Source organism: Rhodotorula toruloides (genome assembly GCF_000320785.1).
Source record: "Rhodotorula toruloides NP11 unplaced genomic scaffold Scaffold2, whole genome shotgun sequence".
NCBI lineage: Eukaryota > Fungi > Basidiomycota > Microbotryomycetes > Sporidiobolales > Sporidiobolaceae > Rhodotorula > Rhodotorula toruloides.
Window position 1 is genome coordinate 1,273,032 of NW_015622962.1, and position 16,565 is coordinate 1,289,596.

Genomic DNA, 16,565 nt, shown 5'->3' on the forward strand with positions numbered 1-16,565 from the left:
CTCACTCCCAGAACGGTCTTGCACGGGCGAGTGCCTCTTCCTCGCCCGCTCGCTCCCTCGACCTCCGCCATCTCGCTCACTTCGACGGCCTGATCCGCTCAGATGCCCCTCGAGCTCAGCAACCTCTCGCCTGAACTCCTCGGAAAGCTAGTCGCGCGACGAGGCAGAGCGAGAGGGAAGCTGAGAAGGCCAATGGAAGTCCTCGTGCTGCGTTTCGCGAATCCATGCAAAGCGTCCATTCCAGCACACATCCCTTCTACAAGCGTTACATGACGACGACGCTCTTGGCGAGCCAGGCGTCAAAATCGTCCTCGTCCCCGCCGGTTCCCTCGCCCGCTTCCTCGTGGCTCTCCTCGAGCGTCGTCTCCGTCGGGCCCGGCTCGACGTCTGCGCGTTCAGCGTTGTTATCGCCGGCGGAGGCAACGGAATCGTCGAAAGCGGGCTCGTCGTCGGAGAAGGGGAAGTCGAAAGCCGGTTCGTCTCGGCCGCGGACCGCTGCAGTCGCCTTCGACGAGCCAGGCGAGTCGCGGCGGAACAGTGACTCCGCAGTCCTCTCCATCGACGCCTGACGAGACCTCGGCGCGACTGCGGGCGTGTTCGAGAGGTCGATTGGCGAGCTGGACGCAAACTCCCGCAACGAGAGCCGACGACGCTTGCGAGCCTCCTCGGCTGTGCGATCGGTCGGCAGGAGAGAGCGCTTGACCTTGAGCGGACGAGGCTCGGTCGATTCGATAGGCGGACGACGTGGCGGAGAGGGCGTCGAGTCGAGCTGGTCCGTCTCCTCGCTGGCAGGAGCCGCATACGAGTCGGTGCGGGCCGCAGCCCTCGTTTTTGAGCGCTTGTCGAGCGGAGGGAGAGCTTCGATGTCCAGCATATCTTCGTCGTCCTCGTTGTCCTGCGCGGTGGTGAAATGACCGCCAGCGGTCTTGTTGAGGATGATCCGCGACGACGGCGCTGGCTGGAGGCGGAGCGGCTGTTGCTTCGCGTTCGAGAGAGCGGACGGCTGCTTCGAAGCGCTGGTGGTATCTCCAACTGAGCCCTTGTTGGCCGCAGCTGGACGGGTCTTGCTCTTGGTGCGCTTGACCGGCGGCTTGTCGAGCCCTTCGCGGCAGCTGCGAAGGAGGATTAGGCATGTGAGCGGCCGGAAGGTTGAGCGGCGAGAACTTGACAAACCAGAGATGCTTGCATGCCGTCTTATTCGCACAGCTGTGGTTGCATTCGTACCGGCCATCGGGGCGTTGACGAGGCACAGGCGGCGTCGCTGCGGCAGTTGCGGCTGGCTTGATCGGTCCTGCAGCCTTCTTGGCGTGTGGCACCGACTCTGTTGCGGGGGCAAAGTCATCGTGAGCAGAAGGATGGAACTGTCGACGGTCGAGCGAACCTGGCATAGCCTGCGGGTTTGCTTTCTCGCTCGGGCGCTTCGTGCTTGTAGGGAGCTGTGCGAGCGAGTTCGGTGAGTCGCGGTTTGCGGACGCAAGGCGAGACGACCGACCATCGACACCGTCGATTCCTCCACGTCCGAATCTTCCGACGGTCCGAGGCCTGGGTGCGCGAGTATCAGTTTATGCTGTAGCGCCTCGGCAGGGGACGCACTCACTCGGGATCGGGAAGTCGGAAGCCTTGCTCTCGGGCTTGACGACGAGCTTCACCTCGGATCCGGCTGCGGCAGGACGACGTCAGCACGTCACTGAAGGGCGGGGGAAGAGTCACTCACCCAGCAACTCGCACGAAACCGAGATAATGATCCGCTGCGAGGGCTTGACGAGCACAACCGCGAGGTCGAACTGCTTCGGCTGCGCCAAGAGCTGGTCGATGCGGGTGCGACGGAAGCTGCGCACACGAGAGCGTGTGAGCACAGAGATGGACTGCGCGATCACGTCGGAGCGCACTCGACGAATGCTCCGTCGGAAGTGGAGGATGCGACGGTCGCCCACAACTTCATCGGGCCCTTCTTCGTCGCGGGCAAAGGCTTGGTCTGCTTGAGGCGCAGGTCGATCGTCGCCTCAAGCTGAACTCCTTGACCCTCGAGCACTTGCTCGTGCTGTGAGACGACGGAGATTTCGAACTGCGGGATCGACTTGGCTTGCGCGATGAGCTTGCGGCCGAATGGCGGTTTCCTGGTACACCCGCACATCAGCATGCGCTTTCAGGGGACTAGAAGAAGTCTGACAGATGGGCGGCGCACCTGCTGAGGAGGATCTCCAAACGCTCTGGCTCGCACTCGCGGACGTCCTCGAAGCTCTTTATCCCGCTTGAGACGAGAACCTTGTAGCCTGCCGAGAGAGGGAGAGCTCAATCTTAGCGAAGGCACGAGGAGGGCGAAGACGGAGGGATAGACGCACTCTTCTCGCCGATTCCTTCGAGTTGGCGGAGGACGAAGGACGAGGCGTCCCAGCACTTGCCGTTGAGAGAGCGGAGCCTGTCGTAGGTGTCTGAGCTCAGTCGCGACCCGAAAGATAGGGCGCCGGTACGCACAGTTCCAGCATCGTCCTGATGGAGCCGTCCTCGCGCTCGACTGCGACGTCGACCATGCCTGTCGCGGGGATTTTCAGCTCAAGTCCCATCCGCCTGCGCCTGATGAAACGGACGCACATTTTGCGACACGCACGGCGGCAGCAAAGATGCCGCGAGCGTCCAGCATAGGGTTGATATTCTCGTTGCGCAGCTCAGTGCCAGGGATGCCCTCGAGAACGAGCTGTATGAGGATCATGACCTAGCAATGGCGAGCGCCGATGAGTATGGCGTACTCGGTAAGCTGGAGAGACTGTGACGCACCCTGTCTGCCGTCGTCGCGACCTTCTCGGTCGGGAAGCGCAAGTTCTGGTCGACGACGACATCAGCGGACACTTTTCCCTCTCGCTGATTGTCGCGCCTCAACGCACCTTGTTGTACTTCGCAAGAACCTTAAGGGAGCAAGGATCGTCAGACCACGTTCGACGAAGTGAGGAGCCGGACGGACGCACGCTCTTTTCGCCTTGCCTAAAGCGAAACGAGCCGAGTTCGGCCGAGGAGCAGAGCGTCTCGAGCAGAGTGCGCATGTTTGCGCCGACGGGAAGCTCCTTGATGGCGAGAAACGTTTTGTGCGAGATGTAGAACTTGGCCATGATCTGCGGGCGGCGGGACGTGAGTTGAATCCAGGACTTTACTCGTGGTGACATACATCGCCGAAATCTATGAGATAGCCAGAGGGTCAGCAACGAGCGCGAGGGATGGCATAGCGAAGGACTGACGATTCGCAGCCAGCTTGTCTCCGTCCTCATCGACAACACCGCTGCCGACGAGCTCCTTGATGGCTTCGAGACACAGCTCTTCGAGGCGCGCTTCGGGCGTCGACTTGATACCGGGGATCGCGTAGAACGCCGGGTTCTTCGTGATGCGGACGAAGAGGAAGGTCGACCTGAGCCAGCGGAGGGCCGACGGGATGTCGCTGATCGCTGCGGGCGCGGAGGGATGAGCCCGGTGCTGGCGATACAGGGAAGAGGATCACTGGACGCACTGCCAAGCGTGATCTCCGAGTTGACGTGCTCCGTCAAGCTCTTGTGCAGGCTGCGAAGGTTAGGCGCCGTCAGTACGCTCATGGCCAGGTCAAGCTCGGGACGCGACTGACCCGCTCTCAAGGAGACTCTGCATAAAGCCGAAGAGGTCAACCGAAGCTTTAGGAGCCGCTCCAGAAACGAGACTGACCTGCGCGTTGACAAGATTGGCGTATCGCGACTCGGATGCCTTGTCGGTCATGATGCAGGCTGAGCAGATGCTGGTCAGCTTGCTTGAGCTCGCAAAGGCGAGCCGAACGCACCGACGCCAAGCGTGTCGAACTGAGGCCTGCCAGCGCGACCGATCATCTGCAGTATCTCCAGGTCCGAGTAGTCCTTGAGCTGCCCGTCGATGAACGCCTTCGTGCCCTTGATGATGACCTGCGAATGAGAGTGGACGTGTGAGATCTCGTCGTGAGGCGGGCAGGAAAGGCCGTACCATCCTTGCGGGCAGATTGACGCCGACCGCGAGCGTCGATGTCGAGCCTGCGGGGATGAAGCCGCTAGCTATCAGCACAGTGAGCGGAAGGAACTTCGCTGATACGCACAGACGACGCTGACAGTTCCCTCGATGAAGGCGCGCTCGACAAGTCGACGGTCATTGGCGTCCATCCCGGCATGGTGGACCGCCAAGCCGTTCTCGAGCAAGCTGGCGAGATTCTTGTCGGTCGTCCTAAAGTCGTTGCGTGACGGTTTCGGCCAAGCGAGAGATGCACGACCGGTGGAAGACGAGAGCGAGTCCTTGTAGGCCTTTGCGAGCGCCTCGGCGGCTTGCGTGCATCCTTTGCGCGTATTGCAGAAGACGAGGACGCTGCGGGCAAATGAGTCAGAAGGCTGAAGCTCAAGCAGGGGCGCACGGACGCACGGCTTGCCAGAAGCGTACTGCTTGATGAGGTCGAAGAGCTTGAAGTTGAGCCCGTTCGCAAACGCAAAGTCGTTGCCGCCTTTGGGGTATCCGACGACGATCCTATAGGGGAGGACGTAAGCAAATACTCGCAAGGAGCTGGAGCGGGATGCTCACTTCTGAAGCTTGCAGGGCCGGAAGTCATCGCCAAATGTGAACGCCTTTGCCGGCTTGTGGCCCTCCTCGTGCGCGCCGGCACCTGCGAAGAATATGTCAGCGCGTTGCGAGCGGTGCACAAGCTAAAGTCGCTCACCAAGCCAGTCAGCAATGTCGTCGATGTTCGGCACAGTCGCGGAGACGGCGACGAAGCGAGTATCGGTGCCGAGCGTCTTCATGCGGCTAACGACGACTTCGAGAACGGCGCCGCGCACATCGGTACCGACGCAATGGACCTCGTCGATGCTGGAGACGTCATTCGTGAGCACGAGCAGACAGAGCGGTATGCGCGGCGACGTACCAGAAAAGCCTCAGCTGACCGAGCGTAGTGCCGTGGTCGTGCCATTTCCTTGTCATGGCGTCCCACTTCTCGGGCGTCGTGACGATGATGCTGGCGTTCGCGACCTCGCGCCAGGCGCCGGCAACAGCATCGGTATCGCCCGTCAACTCCTGCACGACCCAGCCGAAAGTCTGCTCGAACTTCTTCTTCCAGTCCGCGACGCGCTCGGAGCACAACGACTTAGTCGGGGCCTGCGGAGGAGAGCGTCAGACCCAGGAGATGGCACGGCCGGAGACGAAGCTGCGGACCATGTAGAGGACCTTGGCGTCCGAGACGTCCGACTGCGTGAAGAGGCGAATGACAGCAAGCTCGAAGAGCACCTATAGATGATGGAAGATCAGCCAGACTCTCGAGAAAGAGGCGAAGCGAGCTGCACCGTCTTTCCCGAACCAGTCGGCGCCGAGATCACCACGTTCTCGTCGCTGTGGTAGACCTGCGATGATCGAAAGCGTCAGCTGCGCTCGCGCACGGCGAAGAGGCTATGCCTACCGTGTCGAAGGAGAGAGACTGGACAGCGTTGAAAACGCCGAACCGCCAGAGCGAGCGGAAGATGTCGGCTGCTCGACGAGGCGTCAGCGGCCGGAATCACAGGAGTAAGAATGGGTGCTGACGCACGCAGTTCGCTGACGGGGCGCAGCTTGATGCCCTTCTTCTGTGCGCGAACCGTTCCGCCGGCAGCTTTCGGCTTCGACGGGCCACCGAGGGCGGCTTCGACGTCTTCGAGATACTGCAAGTTCTCCTGCGCCTTGCTGGGGTCGCGAGAGGTGGACGCGAAGCTGCCAGACTGAGGGGCGGCAGGTGCTGAAGCCGGTCACAGGTCAGCGAACGGGGATTTGGCGAGTATCAGGCGAGGCCGACTCACGCTGTGGGCCGTTGTGTGCCATCAGAGCATCTTCCCAGCTGGTTCCGCCGCGCCCGCCTTGCTGGTTCGACGATCCGTTCGCGCCCCATCCCGGTTCGTCCTCCCAGTACTCCTCCTCGCCGTCCTCCTGCCTGAAGAGTTCATGCGAGGAGCCTTGCTCAAACTGCCTCGGCTGCTTGTACCCGCCGCCCATACTGGCGTAGCTCGTGGTCGGTTGGTCGAAGCCTTGAAGGCGCGGGGGCGGAGCGAAGCGAGAGGGAGCGGTTGACTTCGTGGCTGGCTGCGCGAGCGGGGCGACACGACGTATAGGCATGGGTTTGATGACGCTGTGGCTTGAGGAAGCTTGCTGAGGCCCGGCAGCGAACGAACGGCGGGGTGCTTGAGAAGGTCGACCTGCGTGAGGCGGCGTTGCGGCCGGCGCGACTGGCTGGGCATAGTAGTTCGTCGTCGGAGCCTGCTCGTGGCCTCCTTCGTAGTCATTTGCGAAGCGGAGCGAGGCATTGTGAGCGATGTTATCGTTGAAGCGAGGGGTCGGCGAGGAGGACGTCGAAAAGGGGGCGAAAGGATGGGCTGCAGACGACGAGCTGGTTCGGTCAGCTTCGCCACCATCTCCTCGAGCCTGCAAGACCTCGTAAGGGACGCACCGAACCCCTCCGGCTGTTCTCCCTCGAAGCCCGTCCCGCCCATCCACTCGCTCTCCGCGTCCGCCTCGCCCAACGTCGCAAGGTACTCCTCCAGCTCCTCGTCGTTGTCGTAGATGCTCGAAGACGACTTGTGAGCCGACGCGAAGGCTCCGGGAGGCGGTGCGAAGGCGGAAGTCGGGTGCAAGTTCGGAGGGCGATGAGTTGGGGCGGGGCGAGGAGGAGGGCGTGACGAGGCGTTCTGCATAGCGACAGTCGCCTTGTTGGATATAGAGTAGTCGACTAAAGTAGGCTACGCTGTTCGCGACCCGCGCGACGACGGATGTGTGAAGGAAGGAGGGAGAGAGGCAGAGACGAGGAGAAGGTGCAACTCAAGACCGCGACGGACTATGCTGCACTCAAGATTCGTACAAGCAGGTTCGACGAGACTAGGGAGGGAGGAGTGCCGCTTGCTGAGCGAAGACGACGGTACATGAGGCAGGAAGAGGACCGCTTCTCTTGTCCTACGGCCTCATCGGACATATCGCTCTCGTGGAACGCAGTCAACGACACCCAGAGCGTCATACAACAGTCAGCAGATATCTCGCCGCGCATGAGGCCGCCCCGCCAGCCAAATGAGCGAGTGAACGGAGGTCGTCGGAGGAGTCTGCGGTCGTCGAACGGGCGAACGAGGTGCAGCAGCAACGGACCACATCGCTGGAAGACTGGCGATGATAGTGAGTGAGTAGAAGCTTTCAAGAATACCGCCGAAGGCGCCTTTGTCGGAATTGCGGGTCGAACGAAGCCGCCAAGGCCTTCGGACTCAGGAGGAGAGCCGCCAGCACCAGCACTCCTAATCCTCGCCCGGCCGCGATACGAACAGACCAACTGCCGGCTTCCCATAGACACCTTGGACGCGTTCATCCATCGACAGTCCCCGTCCCTTGCTCGCCCTCGGTACCAGCAAGCAACCCTCCCGTTTGACCCCGTCCTCCCGTTGTCGCCGTGCACAATTCATCCATCTCAGGCTCATACGCTTCGTGCGCCGACTGCACTGGCGCCCGCTGGTCGTGGTGTTAGGTCGACGATGAGGAAGTGAAGGTCCAGCAGGCGAGTGCGGGACGGCAGCGGCGAGTCGAAGAGCACTGCCGGGGCTTCGTGACAGCCGACGCGGTTGCAGCAGCAGTGCAGCGCGAGTCAGCGTGGTCCTTGTTCGAGGGAGAAGGCGGAGTTCCCGGATAAGAGGAGGGAGCGGCTCGTCCTGCGCCAACGACAGCACCTCGCCCGTGTGGGCCGCTGGTAATGCCAGACCGCAGCGTACGGTCTTACAACGGCTGCTACACGTGCCGCGCCGTCAAGAAGAAGTGTGTGTCCCGCTTTCACCGTTTCCCCATCTTCATCAGTTCGACTCGACTGACCGCCATTTTTCCCCGCAGGCCCCGAAGATTTCGACGGCGAAGGACGCTGCAGCCGCTGTCTGGGCAAGGGTGTCAAGTGCGAACGTGAAACGCCCGTCCGCAAGCCCGGAGGGAACCCTCATCGCGCAAGGACTGTGTCTGCGTCTCCCTACCCCTCTCCCAGTCGACCCAATCTTGCGGCGCAAGTTCCTTCGACGTCGCACTCGCCAGGAATACCCATGCCATCCACTTCCACCGCAACTCCTGCCTACCTCATGAACGGCACGACGGACGCAGCCATCGGGCAGCTCGACCTTCTCTCCGACGCAGCCGTGTTGGGCGACCAAGCCAGCGTCAGTGCACCAATGGATGCAGTCGCCATGCAGCCGTGGCAGCAGGTCATTGGCTTCCACGACTCGGACCCGTCAGCTATCCTCGGACTGCCCCCGCCCAGCGCTGCGACAGCTCCGTTCGACTGGTCGTTCCTCTCCTCCCTGCCGGAAAACGTCTCGTCGCCAGCGACGACCCAAAGTCCGGTCGACCGTCTGCTTGCCCAGGAGGCCTCGCTGAACCTGGATCCGAACTTGCCGGAAGGACTGAGCGCAGACATGACGGACATCTGTGAGTCCAGCGTTGAGCCTATCACAGCCTTCGCAACGCTGACATTCACACTCACAGACAACATGCTCAACTCGGCGTTCCTCATGTCGATGCCGCCAGACGACCGGAAACGGGCGACGATGCGGTGGACGCAGCTCGCTCAGTCGACAAAGCTCGGTCAAGCGGCTGCGGCTGCGACGGTCATGCTGTACCTCGCCTTCGAGACGCCGAATACAGACGCCGACAAGCGGAAGCAGCTCCTTGCGCGGAGCGACCAGTACTTCCAGCAGGCTGTACAGCATCTGAGCGACTCTGCGCCTCTCGAAGGTCAGATCGCCGCTGTCATCGACCTGTGGGCGCATCAGATGCTCGCTGTCTCTCCGCAGGCCGGCAATGCCGTCCTCGCCATCGGCGACTTGTTCGTCATGCAAGCTCGCGGCGTCAATCCTCCACTCGACCTCGATACGCTTGTCGACCATGACAAGGCAGCCCTCCGCCTCTTCGCCTACCTCGATATTCTCCGTTGCGTCACCCAGCCCGCACGAACGATGGTATTCGACTACGTTGGCTTACCAGGCTTCGGGGGCGCGACAGGCGCCGACCGACCAGTCGAGAGTGGACCAGCGAGCTTCAGCACCTGGTTCGGACTACCAGGACCGCTCGTATCCTGCCTCGCCGCATGCGTTCGGCTCGTCCAGACTCGCTCGCATATGACGCCTGAACGCGCAGAGGCGATAGCTGCTGCGATCGAGTCCACCATCCGCGAATGGCGGCTGCCTCGAGTCGACCCGCGCTCATTCCCCGACTCCATGACCATGGTCGCTCACACCGCTACTCTCGAGATGGTGCGTCCAGGACTGCCGGACGCTCAGTTTACAAATCTTCGTGCTGACTCGCCCGCTCTCACAGTGGCGACATGCGACGCTCATCTACTTCTTCTCGACCATCCGCAACATCGGTTGCCTGTCGCCGAACGTCCGGCAGTCGCTCGACCAGATTGTCCAGCTCGGCTCCCAGCAGAAGGCGCCGCAGTCACCGTCAAACATGGACGCCGACACGCCTCATTGGATTCGGCAGTTCCCCTGGTTCGTCGCTGCCACCGTCGCAGTTAAGCCCGACGACCGAGAAGCCTGTCGCGAAGGTCTGAAGGTCTTCTGGTGCGACAAGGCGTCGGAGGAGAACACTCGAGCGGCGGAACGGCTTTGGGAGGTCATGGACAAGACGGGCCGCGAGACGCCCGACTGGCGGCAGTACCTCGCGCAGGAGGGTTTCATCATGTACTTTGTGTAGCTGTTCCAGCAGGAAGTCGAGAGTGTTGTCAATCAATATCGTGTGTCGTTACTCGTCCTCTTCCTTTCCTTCTTTCCTACAACGGCGTTGAGCATCCTGCCTCGGTCACGTCGGCCAACAGCTTCGCAGAGTGCTTTGTTCCGCCGCAAGGTTAGCGGACACCCTCCGTCCCTCAGGCCGCCTCCTCCCCTCCCCTCCTCCTCCTCCTCCTCGTTCACCCACGTTGCGCCCGCTCGCGCTCCTTGCCGCTCCTTGCCACTGCTGCAAGAGCAATCTGCCGCCCTTGGCTTGCGACCGTGGGACCCCGGCCATGAACAAGCTTCCCTCGGCGTGGTCGGCTCCTTCGCTGCGGCTCTCCTTGCTCACCGTCCAAAGCTCGCGACGATGCTTGACTTGCTCCCAAGCATCCACGCAGCCACACAAACGCTCTACGAACCATGCTGAGCTTCAGCGACCGCCCGCCCGTCCTCTTGAAATGGCGCTCGTCGACGACACTCATCCTTCTCGCGGTCTTCATTGGTGGTAAGTTCGAGCAGCCTACAGACGACTTCTGAAAGTTGCTGACGCTTCACGAGTGGCGCAGTCCTCGTCGACACGGCCGCCTTCTCCATCGCAGCCCCGATTATCCCCTTTCGCCTCGAGCAGCTGGGCTACGAGTCTGTCGGTGACAAGGTTGGGTGGATCATCGCCTGTTTCGGCGCAGGATTGATCGCCGCAACGCCCATCGCCGTCTATGTCGGGTGCGTGGGCCGTCTGGACGTTCTGGCTCCGCAAGACTGACCTCCTCTCGCACATCCTGCAGCTCGAAAGTCTCAAATCGACAGCTTCTCCTGCTCGCTGGCTTGCTATCTATGGCTGGAGGTGCGCACTCGCAATGCCGCGTAGACCGACAGCGACTGATCCGTCCTCGACAGCCTTGATCCTCTTCATGGAGAGTAGCAGCTTCATCGCCATGCTCATCGCGCGATTGTGGCAGTGCGTTCGCGACTCTGACGCTTGCAGTTGAGCCGTCCCGCTGACCTCCTCGTCACCTCCCCAGGGGAATGAGCGGCACCATCCTCTGGACGTTCGGCTTGTACGCACTCGTCCTCCCACTACTTGCCGCAGCTACGGTCCCGAGGATGTGCCTGTCGCACACGATGCTGACTTCTCCTGCACACAGGGCGCTCGTCATCGACTCGGTCCCGGAGCACCGCGTAGGCGCCTCGCTCGGGACGGTCATGGCGGGTTTCTCAGCCGGCGAGGCGATGGGTCCACCCATCGGAGGCGTCCTGTACCGCCACCTAGGCTTCCGCGCGCCGACCGTCTTCCTCCTCATCCTCCTCGGCTTCGACCTTGTCCTCCGCCTCGCCATCATCGAGAAGAAGACGGCGCTTCGGTGGATCGAGAAGGGTGTCGTAATCCCGGGCTTCTCAGCGCCCACCTACCCGCCTGCGCATGACGAGGTACAAGGAACGAAGGATGTCTCTCCGGCGGCGACCAACCCTGAAGGCGCCGCCGAGAAAGGCCAACTCGCCGACAGTTCAGCTTCCGCCTCGACCGGCTCTAACCTGTGGCGAACGACCTGGCGCCTTGTGCAAGATCCTCGCGCCTCCGTCGCAATTGGCATCGCCATGCTCTACGGAGTCGTCTTCGGTTTGCTGGACACCGGAATGGTCCTCTACGTCAAGGACCAGTACGGCCTCGACGAGCAGGGCGCCGGGCTTATCTTCATCGCCGTCGTCGTGCCGTCCTTCATTGTGAGCGATTCGCTGCATCACGGAGGCGCTTCGACTGACCCGCTTCGCTCGCAGGTGTCGCCGCTGGCTGGATGGGTGAGCGCTCCTTCGCGACGCCGCCGCTCACACTTGGCTGACCAACTTCACAGCTTACGGATCGCTACGGCAGCAAATGGCCAGCGACGCTCGGCGTGACAACATTCGTCGCAACATACCCGCTCCTCCTGATCGAAGGACCGCTGCCGCTCTTCGTCTTCTTCCTTGTCCTCGTCGGTGCGTGCCTTCCTTCGCATATGCGCTTGCATCACCGCCTCTCGCATTAGCTGTCGCCTCTTCCTTGTCGTTAAGTTTGGCTGATCTTTGCTCTGCGCAGGCGTCGGGCTTTCATGCGTCGTGACCCCGACAACGCACGATCTCAACGTTGCTGCGGCAGCGACACCTGGCGCAGAGCCTGCGCAGGTCTTTGCGCTGTTCAACCTTGCTTTCTCGGTTGGCTCGTTCATCGGTGTGCTCACCTCCTCCTGCCCCCCTTCCGCACTCACCGACCCTTTATGTCCTGCAGGACCTATCTGCGGCGGCCAGATCATGCACTCGATGTCGACGAGGAACGGCTTCGTCACTGTCACGTCGATAGGAACCGCCTTGGTGGCCCTCGCCGCGCCGCTCGTCCTCGTCTACACCGGCGGGCGGTTGCGATGCGGCGTCCTCCGTCGTGAGCGAGTTGAGACTGCTACGTAGACTGCAGTATGCTCGAATACACCTTGATTGTAATCCACCCCCTTCACTTCTCGCACGCCTATTCCCGGCGATTTGACGAAGTCCCGAATTTGACCTTTGCGCCTTCGCCTCATCCTCTCGCTCTGACGCTCGCTTGACATGTCCTGACACCTCAACGATTGCTCTACAACCCTCTCACTCTGCTCACACCGCCTGCGAAGCCACTCCTCGCACCGGAATTCCCGCCTCACCACCTCCTCATCAGTCGACCAACTGCCGCTTGCTCGACATCTCTGCTGACCCGGCGTGTACTGCTGAAGGATTCACGATGGTCGAGAATGCGCGCCCACCGCTCTTCCTGCGGGCACGAGCTTCGACGACCCTCATTCTCCTCGCCGTCTTCCTCGCAGGTTCGAACAGTTCCCTCCTATTCATCTCCCTTTGCAGTTCGCTGACACCGCTCAAACAGTACTTGTCGACACTGCCGCCTACTCCATCGCCGCGCCGATCATCCCGTTCCGCCTGGAGCGACTTGGGTACCGCAATGTCGGGAGCAAAGTCGGCTGGATCATCGCTTGCTTCGGCGCAGGCTTGATTGTGGCTACTCCGATTGCGGTGTATATCGCGTAAGTAGCGGTCGCATTTTGCCGCGAGGCGAGCCGGGCTGACTTGTCCACTCCACCTCCAGATCGAAGACTTCAAATCGACAGATCCCGCTGCTGGGCGGTGCGGTGTCCATGGCTGGCTGTACGTCAAGTCCCGGCTGTATCAGAGAACAACTCGCTGACCCTTCGATCGCTCCGGCAGCCATTGTCCTCTTTATGGAGTGCAAGGGGTTCGCTCCGATGCTTGTTGCCCGACTGTGGCAGTACGTGCGACTTCCGCACACTCTTCGTCCTCTGAGACTGACGCTCTGTGTGATGCCAGAGGTCTGAGCGGCACCATTCTCTGGACCTTCGGCCTGTGCGTCGAGTCTCTGGATTCCCTGCCTCTTCCGCCTGCTGATGCCCCGCCTGTCCTGCAGAGCCCTCGTCATCGACTCAGTGCCAGAGCAGCACGTCGGCAAGTCCCTTGGCATCGTCATGAGCGGGTTGAGCGTCGGTGAAGCGATAGGTCCTCCCATCGGTGCGTGTCGAGCTTTCCGCTGCGAAACATAATCGTCACATACGACCTCGCAGGCGGCGCACTCTACCGCCATCTCGGCTGGCGTGCACCCTTCATCTTCCTTCTGGTTCTCCTAGTCGTCGACATCGTCCTCCGCCTCTTGATTATCGAGAAGAAGACGGCCCTGATGTGGATCAAGCGAGGTGTCACCATCCGAGGCTTCTCCGCACCCGACTATCCGCCCCCGAACAGCCCATCGATAGAGGAAGTCGTCGTCCCACTCGCGCATTCGTCGACGGTGACTTCGAGCGAAGCCACCGAAGTCGCGACGCCAGTCCTTCCGAAATCCGAGCACGACGGCGCAAACCTGTGGGAGACGATGTGGCGCCTCGTACACAACCCACGCGCAGCGGTCGCGCTCAGTATGGCCTTCCTGTACGGCGCCGACTTTGGCCTCCTCGAGGCGGGAATGGTCCTCTATGTCAAGGAGCACTATGGCCTCGACGAGCAAGGCGCCGGCCTCATCTTCCTTGCAGTCGTCATTCCCTCGTTTATTGTGCGTTTCTCGCACTGCAAGCATCGGCGCGATTGCGGAACTGACGGGTCCTCGGATTGCGCAGATTGCTCCGCTAGCCGGCTGGGTGAGCCGCTCTTACCTCCACAGCCTGCTGAATTGCAAGCTGACTCTGCATCCGCAGCTCACGGATCTCTATGGCAGCAAATGGCCTGCTACCGTCGGAATGGCCATCGTCACCGCCGCCTTCCCTCTGCTGATCATCCGCGGTCCCCTTCCTCTCTTCATCTTCTTCCTGGCCCTGATCGGTGCGTCAAGCGTTCCATCGTCCGCTTGACAGGCTGACACGACCTTCGTGCGCAGGCGTCGGGCTCTCTGCCGTTTCTACGCCGACAACCCACGACTTGAACGTTGCAGCAACCGCCACGCCTGGCGCGACTTCCGCTCAAGTTTTCGCTGCATTCAACCTTGCATTTTCACTCGGTTCGTTCGTCGGTAAGTCGCGATCGAACGGTTGTCGCACGATAAACTTCACCTCGCTGACGCTAATCTTGCAGGACCTATAATCGGCGGCGAGCTCATGTCGGGTCTCTCGACTCGCGACGGCTTCGTCGCCATCGTCGTCATCGGCGCCGGGCTCGTCGCACTCTGCACACCCTTCGTCCTCCTCTTCACTGGCGGTCGACTGGGCGAGAAGCGGCGAGAGACGAAGGAGAAGGAGCTCGTAGGCGTCGAGGAGATCCCCTTACGTGCGGTTCAGGAGAAGAAGGCGGACGACTAGACGGAAGATCCTGCATCACTCTCGCTCTTGTTGTTGTATTGAGGACGATGTATCCTCCAACGAGACAGTAGAGAGTTGCGGGCATTGCTAGTGCGAGGATATGCTGCGATAGTACAAGAAGACGCCTACTCGTCGTCGTTTGCCGCAACCTTGAGGTCCTCCGCCCACCGCCTCTCCCGTTCCTCGTCCTTCGCCTTCTTCGTCTCCTCCCACACCCGCTTCTGCTCTTCCAGCTCGTGCAGAGCGACTTCTCCCGGCCGCTCGATAACGCTGAAGAGCCCCTCCTTCTCCCATCCATCCTTCCACGCGACGCCACTCCCACTGCGCTGCATCGCCCAACCCTCCAGCTCGCGCCTCCACCGCAACTCCTTATCGAGCCGCTCCTTGCGCAACTCGCTCTCGATCTTCGGTGGGTAGTTGATCTCGGCCTTGGTCGGCTCGCGCTCGCCGCGCGCCAACTCGCGAGCGGTTTTGAGTCGGGGAGGCAGCTCGTCGTTGTAGTACGTCCGGCGGAGGTACTCGTGGGTTTTCGGCAGCGTCTGGTACGCCTTCTTGAAGTGTCGAGGCTCCTCGTCCGTCTCGAACAGGAAGTCTAGGTCCTTCGAGCCGGTCGGGACGCCCTCCGCCATCTTCGACTCGTGCAGCTCGCCGCGCCTGATGCGAGCGACAAAGTCCTCGTCGAGCAGACCCTGGAGAGATCCGGACTCGGAATCGCGGTTCTTGGGCGGGTCGAAGGGGCGGGTTTGCGAGAGGATGAGGGCGAGAGACATCTCGCCGCCGAGGCGGACGTCGGTGCGGTGGTTCCAGAAGTGGGCAATCTTGGATGCCCAGGTGCGGATGCCGAAGGGGTAGGAGAAGGGGACGAGGAGAAGAGGCGGTTGAGGGGGGACGTCGGTAGGAGGGAGGACGAGAGGCGGTTCGGGCTCGGCGGGAGAGGAAGAGGTGGGTGCGGGAGATGTCGGGAGTTGGCGGTAAGGCGAGTAGGTGAGGAAAGAGACGGGTTGGAAGGGCAGAGGGGAAGAGGCAGGCTCGTCGCCGACAGACTCGAGGCCAGACGGCGCAGCCTTCTCGTCGAAAGGTCCGCCGTCCGGCTTCGCATCGTCCTCCTTCTCAAGCTCGCGCAGCATCAACTCCTCCTCGCGCTCCCACCTGCCATCCTTTCTTCGCTCGTTCGCACCCAAACCGAGCCCCTCCAGCTTGGCCTCCTGGCGAAGGTCAATCTCCTCCCCGTACCCCTTCTTCAATGCCCACAGATACTCCTTGAGCGCTCCCCGTCCAAGAAGCACAATCGCTCCGTTCTTCTCCTCCTGCTTCATCTCCTCGAGATCCCGGTCCGCGAGAACAGCGTTGACGTTTGCCTCCGGAGAGTTGGTGAAGAGGATCGCGCTGTTGACCGGCTCTTGCGCCGCTTCCGTGATCCGTCGCGCGCGGATCTCGTGCGCGAGGGTACGGCCGAGACCGCCTGGGTTCGTGCCGACCTTGAGAGCGTAGTCGGTGCCGGATGCGACGAGGATGGGCTGGGAGGTTGAGAGGTCAGCACGGCGACGTTCTCTCGCCTCAGAACTGCCACACTCACCTTCATGTACCGCTTGAACCACTTTGCACCACGCTCGAGCTCTCCGTCGTCCGGCACGCGCGCACCGTAGACCTTGACCTTCCTCGCCCGCTGGTCCGCCTCGAGAGGCTGCTCGCTCATCCACTTGACCTTGTCGATGTACTCCTGCTGTATCCGCTTGCACTCGCGTCGGTCGTAGACGTACAGACCCGTCAAGGCCGACGAGACGGCGAGGAAAACGCTCATCTTCGGGCCAGGCATGGAGGGTCGCCAGTCGAACACGAACTGGGGGATGCCGAGGTAGACGAAGCTGTGGGTCCTGTTGTAAGCTTCTGCTCACCACCATCCTGCACGAACACCTGCACGCACGGGTTGGTGGGCTTGACTGGCTTTGGCGGGAGTTTGCGGGTCGATGGACCTGGGACGGGCGTGGGAGCCGCCGCCGGTTGTTGCGGCGGGGGGGGGGGGGGGGGG

The 16,565-nt window shown here is 61.8% G+C and overlaps 5 protein-coding genes across 5 annotated transcripts; 3 read left to right on the forward strand and 2 right to left on the reverse strand.

The window, feature by feature from the left end:
* Positions 1-265: 265 nt before the first annotated feature.
* RHTO_03196 (DNA/RNA helicase, DEAD/DEAH box type) lies at positions 266-6,683 on the reverse strand (the record flags this gene model as incomplete). Its single annotated transcript, XM_016416867.1, has 27 exons — positions 266-1,112; positions 1,174-1,321; positions 1,382-1,436; positions 1,493-1,542; positions 1,598-1,660; positions 1,715-1,830; positions 1,890-2,117; positions 2,186-2,273; positions 2,343-2,419; positions 2,476-2,533; positions 2,593-2,713; positions 2,883-3,145; positions 3,231-3,427; positions 3,608-3,743; positions 3,797-3,914; positions 3,973-4,019; positions 4,082-4,344; positions 4,399-4,500; positions 4,555-4,636; positions 4,691-4,839; positions 4,895-5,124; positions 5,182-5,253; positions 5,310-5,366; positions 5,423-5,490; positions 5,549-5,734; positions 5,796-6,365; positions 6,440-6,683. The coding sequence occupies 27 exons, from the start codon at positions 6,681-6,683 to the stop codon at positions 266-268; spliced, it is 4,635 nt and encodes a 1,544-aa protein (XP_016276586.1).
* Positions 6,684-7,717: 1,034 nt separating this feature from the next.
* Positions 7,718-9,702, forward strand: RHTO_03197 (Zn(2)-C6 fungal-type transcription factor; the record flags this gene model as incomplete). Its single annotated transcript, XM_016416868.1, has 4 exons — positions 7,718-7,781; positions 7,852-8,433; positions 8,491-9,257; positions 9,322-9,702. 4 exons carry the CDS (start codon positions 7,718-7,720, stop codon positions 9,700-9,702), a joined length of 1,794 nt encoding a protein of 597 aa, XP_016276587.1.
* A 437-nt stretch (positions 9,703-10,139) lies between these two features.
* On the forward strand, positions 10,140-12,158 carry RHTO_03198 (MFS transporter; the record flags this gene model as incomplete). Its single annotated transcript, XM_016416869.1, has 10 exons — positions 10,140-10,224; positions 10,286-10,442; positions 10,505-10,563; positions 10,617-10,677; positions 10,742-10,777; positions 10,865-11,441; positions 11,496-11,516; positions 11,570-11,693; positions 11,794-11,925; positions 11,983-12,158. 10 exons carry the CDS (start codon positions 10,140-10,142, stop codon positions 12,156-12,158), a joined length of 1,428 nt encoding a protein of 475 aa, XP_016276588.1.
* A 307-nt stretch (positions 12,159-12,465) lies between these two features.
* Positions 12,466-14,536, forward strand: RHTO_03199 (MFS amine transporter; the record flags this gene model as incomplete). Its single annotated transcript, XM_016416870.1, has 11 exons — positions 12,466-12,547; positions 12,607-12,763; positions 12,826-12,884; positions 12,945-13,005; positions 13,065-13,100; positions 13,162-13,262; positions 13,316-13,797; positions 13,862-13,882; positions 13,940-14,063; positions 14,119-14,250; positions 14,313-14,536. The coding sequence occupies 11 exons, from the start codon at positions 12,466-12,468 to the stop codon at positions 14,534-14,536; spliced, it is 1,479 nt and encodes a 492-aa protein (XP_016276589.1).
* A 125-nt stretch (positions 14,537-14,661) lies between these two features.
* RHTO_03200 (mitochondrial import inner membrane translocase subunit TIM54) lies at positions 14,662-16,352 on the reverse strand (the record flags this gene model as incomplete). Its single annotated transcript, XM_016416871.1, has 2 exons — positions 14,662-16,053; positions 16,113-16,352. 2 exons carry the CDS (start codon positions 16,350-16,352, stop codon positions 14,662-14,664), a joined length of 1,632 nt encoding a protein of 543 aa, XP_016276590.1.
* Positions 16,353-16,565: the final 213 nt, after the last annotated feature.